The 14,879-nt window shown below is 40.6% G+C and overlaps 1 protein-coding gene across 2 annotated transcripts; it reads right to left on the minus strand.

The window, feature by feature from the left end:
* Positions 1-1,773: 1,773 nt before the first annotated feature.
* LOC119693054 (SWI/SNF-related matrix-associated actin-dependent regulator of chromatin subfamily A containing DEAD/H box 1 homolog) lies at positions 1,774-13,554 on the minus strand. 2 transcript variants are annotated; one of them, XM_048622604.1, is made up of 17 exons: positions 13,253-13,554; positions 12,343-12,545; positions 11,681-11,970; positions 11,257-11,425; positions 10,768-10,952; positions 10,203-10,314; positions 9,577-9,658; positions 8,999-9,137; positions 7,598-7,664; positions 6,896-6,964; positions 6,202-6,339; positions 5,628-5,870; positions 5,021-5,248; positions 3,745-3,956; positions 3,171-3,326; positions 2,655-2,785; positions 1,774-2,312 (listed from the first exon to the last, which is right to left on the minus strand). In XM_048622604.1, exons 1-17 carry the CDS (start codon positions 13,380-13,382, stop codon positions 2,236-2,238), a joined length of 2,631 nt encoding a protein of 876 aa, XP_048478561.1. In that variant the 5' UTR covers positions 13,383-13,554; the 3' UTR covers positions 1,774-2,235. The 2 variants fall into 2 exon arrangements, with proteins under 2 accessions (XP_048478561.1, XP_048478560.1); XM_048622603.1 differs by lacking the exon at positions 6,896-6,964 and having other exon boundaries at positions 7,529-7,664.
* Positions 13,555-14,879: the final 1,325 nt, after the last annotated feature.

A 14,879-nucleotide genomic window follows, 5' to 3' on the forward strand; every position in this document is an offset into this window, starting at 1 on the left:
ACATACATTATCAATCCACAATAACATCTCTCAGATCTATAATCATAAGAAAGTTATAATAATTTATCTTAGATTTGAGAGATAATGGAATGTTAATAGCTAAATGTGTTGTTGTTGGAAGTTAAAGAATAAAACAATAAAATATTCATACAAAATGCACTTTATTGTACAGAAATTCTACTCTCCCATCTTTACATACATACACTACTTACTTTAACGTCTTAAGAATAAACCCATCATATCAATACAATAAAGCTCATTTTTTATACAATACGACCCGTGATTCCAGTTTGGTGAAAATCACAGATTTTCTTACAAAACGGAACATTATATTATTTAAAGTAACCACAGGAATTGTCAAAAATAACATTAAAATAAGAAAAACCAGCTGGATAATTTAATGTAAAATCCAGTAACAATAAAAGGGACACTGGTAGCGATTCTGAAGGCAGCAAATTTTCATTTCCACTGTCAAAACCAAGTTGAGTGTACATGCGAATGTCATATTCCAGTAACAAATGTTATAGTTTTCCCTTGTTAAAATCAATGTTGTGCCTTGAGAATAAACATCAATATTAGCGATTCTCAAGGCAAAACATAAATTTAATTGGGTACACAGCGAATGATAAAGTATAAAATTCAAAATAAATATTTTTACGTTTTGACATTCATAAACTCAAAATTGTACCTACCTTCAGAATCGTTACCATTATAAAATTATTTACTTCAGAATCAGAAGGCCTAGTACGAAATTATGTTTCCATCATCCATTTATTATTTATCTTCATCGTTATTATTATTATTATGTATAATCAAGTATGAAGGCTGTACCTATGTATGGTTACATCACATGAACCTTTATTTTCATACCTAACTGTAAATTTGAGCGTACCATCTTATTACTTAAAGGCCAGAGCTGATAAAGAAATAAAGGAATGTGTCTACAAAACTTAAACCAAAATTTACTACTTAAAAACTAATTAAAGGTAATTGTAATAAATTAATAATCGGGCCTGAAAAGGACTTTAGCCTTTATTTTGGTTAGCATCTGGAGCCCACAATGATCCCATAACTTTAATCATAAGTATATTATATAAATCATTAAATAATTACTAAAATATTCGAATTTAAATTTAAGATTTGCAAAATGAATGTGAACAACAAATATGTTTGTAAGTATTAATCAATAGATACGTTTGCTCACAGAATTTATGGTCAGGTAGCAAATTTTAAAACCACTCGTTTTTTAGTTAAATGTTAGAGTTCGTTTCAGAATGGTCACTATTATTATTGCCTTGTGACATTTTATCTCTATTACAGCGACCAAATTTTAAAGAAGTTGTTGATTATGGTACAAGAGCCGTTTCATCACTCTTATATTAATTAAATCACGTGATAAAACTTATAACGGATAAACAAAATATCTAGAGTGTCCACAAAGGGAAACTTCCTTCAGTTAATCGTTAATCAATATTTCTATGAATTCATAAGTTATTTATTTCATACTGGCAGTAAACTTATTTTGTGTAGGCAGTATATTCAAGTGTTTATTATAATTTAGTCTTCAGTGTGGATACCAGAATTAAAGGAAATCGTTAGAAATCACTCTATATTTATCATATTGTTTGTGTTATTTACAAACTTAACAGAGTATATAATAATATGTATTTATAAGTCACAAGCAATATAATTAGATTATCTTGTTCACTCATTTTAAATGATTGAGAAATTATAATATAAATATAATAATTAATTTAGTAGGTTACTAATAAACCTACTAAATTAACCGCATACTTTATTGCATGGATATATTCTCAATAATTTAAATACGAGTTGCCTAACTACCTATTCAAATACAACTATTAATACCTTAACTGAGGTTTAGGAAACTGTGTAGCTCTTAAATGCCCTTTAATTTAAATTGGTCATAAAATACCTGCAATTTTATAGTCTGAAGCTGTTTTAAATGAATTTTGAATTTAAGTATCCATTGCGTGCTACTTCGGGAAACAATCTCATAAACAATACATACACGTAATAAATACATCAATTCAAAATAAAATAATTAATAAAACAAGAGCACATTACCACATTTCACCAAACGCAGTGTCGATTCACAATAGCTGTTCACTGTACACTCCACTGTCCCGTCACTATCCGGCTACTGACCGGTCACTGTCCGGTCTGAGTCTGCCACTAGTCGATCTCTATGACGCCGTCGTCGGAGGCCAACAATCATTTGTTGGGCGACGTCAGTCCCAGAGCCGCTGACAGTAGACGCACTACGTTCTTCTGCTCTTGAGCCTCGTTTTCTGTGGAGAAATTGTGGCAGTTAGTGTACAATGCCGAATGGGAATATTTAGGGGCGAGACTTTTTTGAACTAGCAATACTGTTACAAAGCGCATGGAAAACCGCTCCCCCTCCGTCCAAAATACACATTAAAATATTTTAAAAATTATATTACACAGGGTCTTATATGCATTTCCTAAAGATCTCCTTAACGGCTTTCTTCAAGCACTTGTAACGAAAATACGCGTATGGTAAGTTTAGTTTCAGTTCAAGACCAAAAAAGGGTTCCACATGAAGTTTGAGAACCGCTGAGCTAGACCCCTCTGACCCGTATATAATTATTTATATTATGAGTAACACGTACCGTCCTCCCCAGTGACGTGTTTCTCCAGGTTGAGCTTCTCCTGCGCGACCTGGTAGATGCCCTCCTCGATGGTGCCCTTGCTCAGCAGCCGGTAGATGGTGACCGGGCGGGTCTGACCCATGCGGTGGCATCTGGCGAAAGAAATACGGGTTAGAGAGTGTTCACACAATAATATTCTTAATATGTCGACGGTCAACAGCGGGAAGATATCCTCCGTATTGCTGTTCTTATTACTACTGCTAGCTTGCATTCATTCAGACTTTGAACATGCCCTTTGTGTTGTACTGCTCTACTGGCTCTATGTCTGATGCTGGCTTTCATTCGTTCATTGTTTCATTCATTCATACTTTCATTTAATCAATACAGACGCGGCAACATAGTTATTAGCTTGCAATGCCCCGCGCTGATTTAGAACATTTTGTCAATTTGTAAAGCTCTAGTTAGTAGCTCTATCAATGATACTGTATTTCATTCGTTCATTCATTCATACTTTTATTCATGTCTACAATAGCTCACCTATCCTCGGCCTGCTTGTCGTTGTAGGGGTTGAAGTCGATGTCGTGTATGACGACGGTGTCGGCCGCGGTCAGGTTGATGCCGAGCCCGCCCGCCTTGGTCGACAGTAGGAACACGAAGATATCTTCCGCGTTGTACTGGTCTATTAGGTCTTGTCTGTGGGAGAGAGAAAGCTGTTAATATGTTAATTATGTCTATGTTAAAGTTTCAACAAATTTCGGCTTTCTCTATCAAATTATTATTGTTGATCATAGATAAGCGCTATGGGAAGCGTGTAACCTAAACGAGGTGGGAATATATGGTCCCCTTTGGACGTCCAGGGTTAGGTGTGCACGTCCAAGGGGAGCGCAGATGTGTCGTGGCGTTTCCCGGAAGGTAAAACAGACTGAATGACCAGTGGTGGACGTCGGCGTCGTGGGAGACCGTGGGGGATGGCGGGAGGAGGAAGCATATTATGATCGGGAACTGTAGTGGCCTTTGCCCAGCAACCGTGCGACTCAGAGAAATCATTCGTTAGCTGTTGATAACAATCTATCGATAACATATTGTTTGTGTATTATTATTCTGAGTGTACCTGTCAGTGACCGCGGTGCTGCCGTCCAGGCGCAGGTAGCGGTGGCGGCGCAGCGCGAGGTACGGCTCCAGCACGTCCAGCATCATGGTGAACTGGCTGAAGATGAGCACGCGGTGGCCGCCGGCCTGAAGACGAGGTAAGAGCACGTCCAGGTGCTCGAATTTTCCGGAGTCCAGGATTAGGTTGTCGGGGAGCGCGAACTTCTTTATGCACTGCGGGAGAGAGGGGTGGCGTTAGATAAATAAATAAATTATTCATAAGTCTACATAGTTACCCGCTACACTAAACAAAACAAAAGTCTTAAAGAGTAGGTAAGACAATAAGAAGAAGGCAGATTGATAATTTTGAAATAGGATACACAGCTTTATTTATACAAACGCGAGGAAGAAATCAGATCTGAATATCATGATATAGGTCCTGTTGCCTTAAAGCGATTTCCTCCCGAAAACCTTGAAACCAGGATGAATAGATTTACATTAAATGGAATGAACTATTACTTAGCATCAATGAACGTTAACTAATCCTGCTAGAGGAAAATTTGCCTCTTTTTTTTTTGATCCGTCTAGATTCTATTACATAGTTCCCTCGACACTCACATGGTGGTTCTGCGTCAACGTATGCAGATGGAAATCACTCAGATAGCAGAGATCTTCAAACGCGTACTGTGCGTTCTTCTCCCGATACCCAGGGTCTGCCGCTAACAACGCAGTCATCTTGAGACTAGTATACAGTCAACAAAAGAGATACATAGGCCACCCCAGAGCATACCTTTTACTTTTGTGATCCAGAAATGTATATATGAATAAAATACTATTTGATGCATCTACCTTCCACCCATGACTCTTAGGATCAAACTGTTTGTGCTGGGGTGGCACACATATCTCTTTTGCTAACGGTAAATGCGACACTAGCGCCACCTACAACTCACATGGTGGTTCTGCGTCAGCGTATGCAGCTGGAAGTCGCTCAAACAGCACAGGTCCTCAAACGCATACTGTGCGTTTTTCTCCCGGTAGCCAGGGTCGGCTGCCAACAACGCCGCCATTTTGACACTAGTGTACCGTCAGAAAAAGACCTACATAGGCCACACCAGAGCACACCTTTTCCTTTTATGGTACAGAGATGTATTTATCGTTAAATACTATTTGATTGAACTATCGTCCACCCATGAGTCTTGGGATCTAACTGTTTGCAGTGGGCTGGCACACATATCTCTTTTGCTGACTGTATATAACATCTACTAATGGTAGTAACTACCATGTCATCTACAACTCACATGGTGGTTCTGCGTCAACGTATGCAGCTGGAAGTCGCTCAAACAGCACAAATCCTCAAACGCATACTGTGCGTTTTTCTCCCGATACCCGGGGTCAGCCGCTAACAACGCCGCCATCTTGCGCAGAGTCGCGTCTGAGTAGTGGAAGCGGAGAAGGAGAGGATGGTTGGCCAGTTTACGCATGTCCATCATCATCGACATGCCTGATTGTTCTGTTGTTGCGTGGATCTGTGGGTGAAATGAATTGGTAAGATTTAAGCCTAGTATGTTCGGCAGCGAATGCACTGTTGTACCTTGCCAAGCTAATAAACAGCCTATTCATTCTTTCAAAGATTGATGGTAGTTTGACAAGAGAGATGTATTTATCGATAAAATACTATTTGATTCATCTTTCATCCATGAGTCTTGGGACCAAACTGTAACCGATAGTATAATTAAGATGTATGTATGGCTTCTACAGGAGCAGGATGAGGTTTATAATGTTATAGGGGCTGATGATAATCCCCCTACTTATCAGTAGGGCTTCTCCAGGACTTATAATCTTTAAGGAGTCATACAGACACTTTATGTGACTATATCCATAAATCTGTATAATTTTCAAACATACCGTTCCATCCTTAGCCGCGAACCCAGCGATGAGGTTCTTATACAATATCTCCTGCCGCTCAGACATCGCACATAACTCCATGTGGTTAGTTTTCTTCGGCAAGTCTTGTAGCACGTCTTTCTTCAGTCTTCTCAGGACGAATGGCTTCATGATTCGCTTGGCCTGCGTGATCTGGCTCTGTTCGAAGGCCGGGGTTTCGTCTTCTTTGTTGCCGTCGGTTTTCTGGGTGGTTTTTACTGATTTCTGTAAAAAACGTTTTCAATTTATTGATATAGGTATTAAAAAGCATAATAATATGAATGAACCACAACATTGCTGGCCTAGGGCGTGGCTCTATCAGCATCCTAGGAGTTTGTATTGATGGCACTCGAAGTTGAAAAGCAGCTTAGTCGAGACAGTTGTAATCATAAATAAACATTATAATTAACTTATGAAACGAATTAAATATATGTTTTTAATGTATTTGATTACATTACCGTCGCTCCGCCCCTCCGCCGTCGCTCCACCGGTCGTAAGTTTCGTACCCGCCGCCTTAGACCACCTTTGTCAAGGACACTCTAAGAAGAAGACATACCGAGTTCTTCTGAAACAGGAACTTGAGGTCGTCCGTCTTGCCGGAGAACATGTGCGGCATGACGAAGCACAGCAGCGACATCAGCTCGAGCAGGTTGTTCTGGAGAGGGGTGCCGGTCAGCAGGAGGCGGTGTTTCGACTGCAAGGAGAATGGGTTGTTTAATAACAGCTTTGTAGGTTAGGTAATTGGTATATTGTAGGCTGGAAACGATAGTTCCAAATGGGATAATAGAACAGCACTCAAGTGCTTAAATGCTAGATCATGCTATCGAATCTAATCTGTTACAGTTAAAATAATTTAAAATATTTGAATAATAGCAACTTAAACAGTTAGTTATTGATAACGGGCCAAGGGCAAACATTTTGTAATCCAGTGTCATTTTCATGTTCGCTTGTGCGTAATATTCCGGAAATATTAGCTATTGTATACACTAACGTAACGTAACTAAAACGACCATGCCCTAACTCATACGGCAGCACAATTCCCATAAGAGTCGCCATGGCCGAATTGCCTCGGCAAAACGTTGTTTTGGCCTATGTATCCAAATTAAGGTGGGACTATGTTTCCATCGAAATGATCGTAGGCACTCTATAACCCTTTGGGCGCTCCGGGCGCGGATCTGGATGCTGAAATCCTGGAATGTTGTGGTGCATGTCACCGTGAAGATAAATAGCCGTAAACTCATAATAATCACCTTGATCTTCAACAAATTGTCGTATCGCTGCGTGGACATGTTCTTGAGCATGTGCGTCTCGTCGTACACCACGTAGTGCATCGGCGTCACGCGGAACATCTTGCGCTCCTCGGGGCATAGACAATACACCTACTCCTCTGAATGTACCTAGCTACTTGGAACTAAAAAGCTACAATCGATTGTTGCGATAACGGCGATGATTGGCTACTTTTTTTCTGGAATCCCCCCTACGGTTTTAAAACTTTCCACCCGCTTTTTCTAGGGGACTGGGGAACTGCACAGTCATCGCTATACCACGGTTACACTCTTGTATTTTTTTGTGTAGATTCAGTAACTGAAAGCTAAATAACTATCTATACTCTGTCCATTATATTATTGGTTTTTAGACAGTTCAAATCCCATACATTTTTGACGACTGCAAAGGAATACCAACTTTACTTACCAGACATAAGGAAACGTCATAAATACAATAACATAGTGGAAGCTATTAGGTACCTAATTCGTGGATATTTTCTTATCTGCGCTGGTTCGGCAAAGTAAGCCTTCTTTCTGTATACGGCCTAATACACATGACTGAACCAAGTTCCTCTCAACATAATATTAATTAATTATGTACATAAAGCGCTATTTCACCTTGATCTTCAACAAGTTGTCGTATCGCTGCGTGGACATGTTCTTGAGCATGTGCGCCTCGTCGTACACCACGTAGTGCATCGGCGTCACGCGGAACATCTTGCGCTCCTCGGGGCAGCTGCTCACCATTGTGTACCTGATGGTAGATATAATAAGTTAGTATACATATAAGGTAAAATAATGTATGTACTGCAAATAATAAAATCCTAAGGTACAAGCTTAGCATAAGATTAGTAGGATATTTAATTTAAATAGTTCTACATTATTGAATAATGCTTACGACGTTGTTTTCAAGTGTCTACAATGTTACTATCAGTGGAAACTTTAATTGACTTCCTGTTACTTTAAGATATAGCTACATACATTGTTATAAGTCTCTAGTTTTCCGAACAAAATAAAATAAAATAAAATAAATAGAGTTAATGAAAAATATACCGTAGTCCAGTCTTGGATGAGGCACATGTCCTGCAGTACAATGTATAAAGGTGGGTAGTGAACTAGTGACCAACGTTACGGACTGTAGTGTAACATTCCCATTGAGCATGTCACGCAAAGCTGTGTTCTAAAATCTCGCTGGTTTCCCCGTAACACTACGTACTGACTGCAGGAATGCTCGCTGTGTAACATGTTACATTACACCTCGTAACGTTGGATCCTCACAATAACCAAAGACCTAAATATGGGTGACCCCGACGTGATGTTGTTTTGCTTGCAGACTGGTGTGCCATGAATCATCATCAAACGAACTATACTTTTTGATCAGGTACACACTTGAGTGCCGATATTACTTAGTCACATCCAATATACTAGATATACACTTACGGTCTTATTCATAAAAAAACCTTAAAGTAGGTTTACTGAGCTCAATAGTTACGGAACACTTTAAGCCTATTTGAGGTTTCGTAAAAATCTCTATTCATAATAGTTCCGTAAACCTTCAATAACTATAGTGATGCTAATAGATTTCACAGACCAAACATATAACATTTACCCTATTAAGTTGCCGGTCCGACGAAACCATAAACAAAAATAGCGAAAACTTTCATTCATTTATCAATCTCTATTATCTATGTTAGCCACGGCGCGGCACTTAAAAAAGTTGGCTTAAAGGCGCAGTTGGCCAAGCCAAAACCCACAAAAAAAAATAATTAAATTTTTACGTTACCATGGCAACTTATTTTCAGCAAATATTAACTCACAACAAATGTCAAATCGTCAATAAAGCAGAACAGCTGTTGACCGGCCGCCATGTTTTTGTACAAGAGGAGGTTTACGGAAGGTGTATAGTAGGGTCCAGCCAACTTTAGCATATCAAGGTTTTACGAATCAGTTGGAGAGTTCTTTAGCGCTATTGATCGTTTATGAATAAAGTTTTTTTGACATTTGCTTATAGCAGGCCTATAGGTCTCCCGTAACTTTTTATGAATAAGACCGTTATACACTATAGTATTGAATACTGGCGGTGCTCACGTGGTGAGTATGACGTCGGTGCCGGCGAGCCCCTCGCGCGCGTACTGGATGCGCAGCTGCCGCCGCTCCTCGGGCGCGCCGTAGTATTTACTGACGCGCATACTGGGGCACCAGCGCGCGAACTCGACGTCCCAGTTGTCTGTGGATGTGGAAAATAATGAATTACAAAGAGATCTGTGATACAAATTACACTCTCTTTCTGTCCAATAATTACCGCCATTTTGATAAAACATACACAATTTTCTTTGTTACAAATGCAATCTGGAATAAACAGCACGGTCTCTATATCTCTAGCCTTTTTATGACTTTCAGCAGTTAAGAAGAAATATGTCCTAGAATGAGACACTTGTTTACACTAATCTTTCGACGACCCTCATTGTATGTCCAATATTATCGATAGCCTAGATTCCTATATTTAGATTTTTTAAAACCATCTATCTACAGTATGTTGCAAAAATGGTATACTAAGCCGAAAGGGGGTGACTCCTGGGGTCAATCTGAACATAAGTAGTCCTACGACTTTTTGGAAATTCGCGAAACTTTTGAACATCCTGTATAGAATACAATAAGCTACTTACTGAGTGTGGAGGCGGGCACCACGACGAGATGCGGCGCGCGCGCCTGGCCCGTCTGCTTGAGGTGCGCCAGGAACGCGATCACCTGCAAGAAAGAAAGAAAAAACATTTATTGCCACATCATGTATCATCACGACCCATTACGTCTGGGCTGGGGCACGGGTCTCCTTCCAATGAACTATTGCCACATAATACGACAAAAAAAATACACAAAATTAACTTAATAGGAATATTGTTAAGAGGTGGCGAAAGGACAATCTCAGCAATGCTGCGAGTTATATAGTACCTATAATCTATGCAGCGCCGGTTTTCAGTTTGCCCTGAACTTAGGTGCTAAATTAAACTACCTAATTAATGAATTAAATTAATTACGCATAGGATAAATAGATAAACAAATAATAATTGATAAATATTATAGTTTTATAAATAAATAAATCATCATCATCAGCCTATAGCAGTCCACTGCTGGACGTAGGCCTCTCCCAAAGCACGCCACTGGATGCGATCTTTAGCTTTCCTCATCTAATCATAACCAGCCACTTTTCGCAAGTCGTCACCCCATCTAGCCGGAGTGCATCCTACACTACGTTTAAATAAATAATAACAAATATTATAGTCGTCTATTATACCTGCACCGTCTTCCCGAGCCCCATCTCGTCGGCCAGGATGCCGGACACGCCCTGCTTGTGCAGCACCGCCAGCCAGTTGAGCCCGATTATCTGGTAGGAGGCTAGTTTGAGGCTGTGGAAGAGAGATGTGATATATATATGATGATAGTGAGCGGGAGTTTGTGGATGATGGTAGGAATAAATAAAGCAACGGGCAGACAGAGATTAACATTGTCGGTGTAAGAACACCATTTATACATAATTAACAAACATACATAATAGTATCTCATTTATTCGCACCATAGAACAACGCGGACTCGGGTGACCATTCATATTCAATGGTTCGCACCATCTTTAGAGAAGTAAAGTAACCAGTGGCAGGTAACCCAAGTGTCAGTGTATCTACCGTATATGCCAAAGAACCGTTCAGTGGGGTACACCAGTTCGCTTAGACAGATATCCAGTAGAGGTTGGATGAGTCAGACTGAGGTCTGAGTATAAAGTATTGTTGCACTCTTTGGAAAGAGCCTATGTTCAGCAGTAGACCATTCCTGGCTGATAATGAATGATGATCTAACAATCGTACCTGGGGTCCAATATATCAGGCTGCTTCAGCAACCCGGCGCCGACTGCCACGGCCGCTTCCAACTGCTGCGCGAGCCCCACGCACTTCTTCATGAGGCGCTGGATGTTGTTGCGGGTGCTCAGCAACTCCTGGGTAGAGTTGAGCAGCTCGGAGCTCAGGAGTTTGGACTCGTTGAACTTTTGCACCTGGGTGGGAGGATTTCTTAGTCAATTCTTAGATAAACCAATCAATGGGCTCCTTGTTTAACACAGATTGCGATGTAGTGACGTTTATATTGTGTAGATAAAGATGCAATCTAGTGGAGCTAGGATGCATAACTTTAAAAGTCTGACTGAGCTGAACAGAACATTAACAATCAAATAACCATTCGGTACCAAAAAATAAGCATACCCTAAATGGAAAAGCATGGCTCCTACATTGCTCTCATGGCGTAATATTTATAACCAAACACAACCTTATTGAATCAATTTAGTTTAAAAGATATCTTACCATGTCCAGCCAGCCCTGGAACGGCCTGGCCGCAATGATGGCCTCGGCCTTCTTCTGCGAGCACCCGCTCAGCAACGAGAGCTCCTTGAAGTTGGCCTTGTTCAGGAACTCATACACCTTCTTCTTGTCCCCGATCAGGTCGTCTGTGATCTCGTTGTCTGAATCCGAACTGGAATGGAATGATGAAAGTATGTGTAAGTGGCAAGAGAAAACACGCATTTATAAAAAAAAAAGAACTTGGGTACCCAATAGATTGAGTTAGACCTTCTGGTTTCATTGATGTGCAGTTGTTTAAGTATTTATGCATACATACATACATAACTAGAACATGTACAGACTTAAATGTATTTTTCCTGAAGAGCACATAAAAGTTAAGTTCCTATTTTATTTATCCTGCAATGCATCAATACACAATAACACATACCTGTCATAAACCCTATCATCCTTTCCTTTTCTGACTCCATAGTCATCATCTTCAGAGCCACTGCTGCCTCGCCTGGCTCTTCCACCCTTGGAAGCCACGGCCGGTCTCCTTATAGCATTCCCCTGTGGTCTAATAACTCGGAATGTTTGTGAATTAGCTCCAGAATTACTAGGTCTGGAGCCGAAGAATGAAGATGGGTTTCTGTCGTTGGTCTCCGGATCATAGTTGAGCAGTTCATCTCTTGTCCTTTCTTCGTTCCAGCCGTGCTTCACTAGTGTATTCTTTATGAACTGTTGGAGAAATTGGATAGATTACTTTCTATTCATAATTATATGATGATAGAGCAGGCTTCAGGCCACTTTTCACTTTTTTTGACAGCTTAGAAAGGTAAATAATATTGAACAAAAAACCCACCTATTGTAGAATGAGTTAATAATTGAATAAGATTTCAAATCAATTTTATTAAATATTTGATTATTTTTACATTTTACACACAAAAAAGCATGTAGGCTTCCAAATTATTTAATTACATTGCAATTTAAATTTTTTCAATAACAGGAGATGGAGAAATCTACTTAAGGTCCTTTGTCCCTTTGGGACGTCAGGATGGATGTATGTATGTACTATGTATGATTTAATAACATTCAGTAAAAAAAACTCACCATTGGAGAGATGTCAGGAAACATTTCGGACATATTCCGGAACCTCCTCTCCTTGACCGCGGTGGTCAGCTCAACCACCGCAGTGCCCGGCTTCTTAGCAGGAGAGCTGGTGTCATCCGAGTCGGAGTCGGGCACTCTGATGCGCTTGTACACAATGGCTCCCTGGTTGATGGTGCCAGATGACGTCACTCTTATGGGTAGCTCTGCAATGATAAACAGATAGATTTTTGGAGATTTAGTTCATAGAAAAGAGTTTAGCTAACAATGAACAAGAGGCACACTTGCCAAGTATGTATTTTGCAGATTTAAGTAGTATAACATATTACTTGGTATATTTAAGGCACTAAACATCTTGACTGGATGATTAGGTGTGTATTCATTCAGTAATCATCAGTTTCGTGGGATTATCGCGCCCCTACGGTACCTTTACAGGGCACAGTACTGCTACTATGGAATAATCAATCAAAGCAACCACTTACGTCACAGACGTCAGAGGGGGTGTGAGGGGTTGGGGGGTACCGAACAGCTGATCCAAAATACAAACTAACCAAAAATAATAATATTAACCGAAGTTAAATTAAACACCCATCAGTGCAAGTTGTAATTGTCATGGCCTATTGCACAACGGAAAGCGAGCCAGGTGCGCCCGAAGCGCAAGGCCTTGGCTAACGATTTTGTCCACAAAACCGTCAAGAATTATCATTGTTTATTAAAAAGAGTTATCTTCTAAGCATTCTCTATCAGTAAGGTATTGTTTAAAGCCAGCTTAGTAGCACATTAAATGCATTTAAAGCCAAGAAGTGTGACCACGCGGGCAAAGAACGAGACCGCGCGATGAAATTTTGCAAATTTGCACGCCATGAAAATTACGTGGCCTGTGAAAATTATAAAGGCAAGATATTTTACTCACGGTTACTAGATGTTGTCGCACCATTCGTACTGGTTCCACTGGATCCAGGGGCCAGCGAATTCGGCTTTCTCTGGAACCTATATTGTCTCAAATGGCTCAGAACACTAGGACTGGTCGGGCCTCCAGACATTTTGTAAAACTGAATAATAACGGCCTACGCAAAACTGTACTTGGATAGAAAACACAATTAAAAAGTTTTATGGCTATTTATAAAAGTTTTCGAAAGAAAAAGCACACCACTTCAACATGAAGTCAACACTCTACGGCCATTTTTCAATATTTTTTTATTCCGCGAGAGAACAAGAAAAAAGTAACGGTAACATTGGAGTTGAACATCCAATCAAATGCTGTGATTGTACTAACGTCCAATGGGATAATTGTGTCACAATGAATCATCCAATAAGAGCTAAGACAGTAAAATGGGTATTCTGTTGTATTTTGTGTCTATGAATTTAAATCGGATTAATACGGTTTTACCTCAGAATAATAACATAACCAACGTTCTTACTGCCTGAGATTGAGAGGGTATTTCTTATGCCGTTTACAATATTCAACGAACAGTAAGTTCCAGCAGTTTATGAATGAATTCTCAGGCTCTCAAGTGTCTTTTCTTTTCCTGGTAACGTATCACCCACTCCAAATATCGGACAGTAGATTCATGACGTTCAGACATTTATTATATCTGCGCTCAGCCCAAGATTTTCCTCATACATCCAGTGAATAGATACCGGTTACTGTATACTGACTTGCGTTTGCGTTGCTGTATGCGTTTCGATTGCTCGGTCACATGGTCACGGGTCACGGCAATGAGAAGAAGAAAGTCAGCTCCCGAAACAACCTTCTGCGACGGCTTACGTCTACCAGCTGGGGCGCCTCTCCGCAAGTTCTACGAACAAGTAGCTTAGCACTCTGCTTCTCAGCTGCCGAATATGCCTGCCCCATATGGGCAAGGTCCGCGCATGCTAGAGAAGTAGATGTTGCTCTTAACGACACAGTTCGTATAGTTACGGGATGCCTCAAACCGACACCGCTCCACAAACTCTACTCTCTGGCTGGGATAGCACCCCCTAGCATACGGCGTAAAGTGGCATGTTCTGTTGAGAAAGCCAAACAAGAATGCGACTCCAGACATCCACTTTACTCACATACTGCCGCACCTTCCCGCCTTAAGAGCCGCAAAGCGTTTCTAAATAGTGAGGTGTCCTTAACGGATGAAAACCCACAAAACGCAAGGCTACGGCTCTGGGAGGAAAAGCAGCCCCAGGATCCTTTCCTACCTCTTGAGGAAAAACTTGCTCCCGGTAACAGTCTTCCCTGGCACATCTGGAAGACTCTAAATCGGTTGCGAGCAGAGGTAGGCTGCTGCAAGGACAATCTCTGTAAGTGGGGCTATACCGTTGGTACCAACCTATGCGACTGTGGTACCGCCCCCCAGACTATGGAGCATTTACTCTCCTGTCCCCTGTGCCCTTCCACCTGCACTCGGGAAGACTTACTCCAGGCCAACCAGAATGCTATCAAAGTTGCTTCTTTTTGGTCTGGACAAATATAAAAAATCGCATTTCACTGACACGAAAGAAGAAGAAGAACGGCAATGAGGGAAACATAATCAATGGGCTAGGAGAGC

Source organism: Plutella xylostella, chromosome 8 (assembly GCF_932276165.1).
Source record: "Plutella xylostella chromosome 8, ilPluXylo3.1, whole genome shotgun sequence".
Classification (NCBI taxonomy): Eukaryota; Metazoa; Arthropoda; class Insecta; order Lepidoptera; family Plutellidae; genus Plutella; species Plutella xylostella.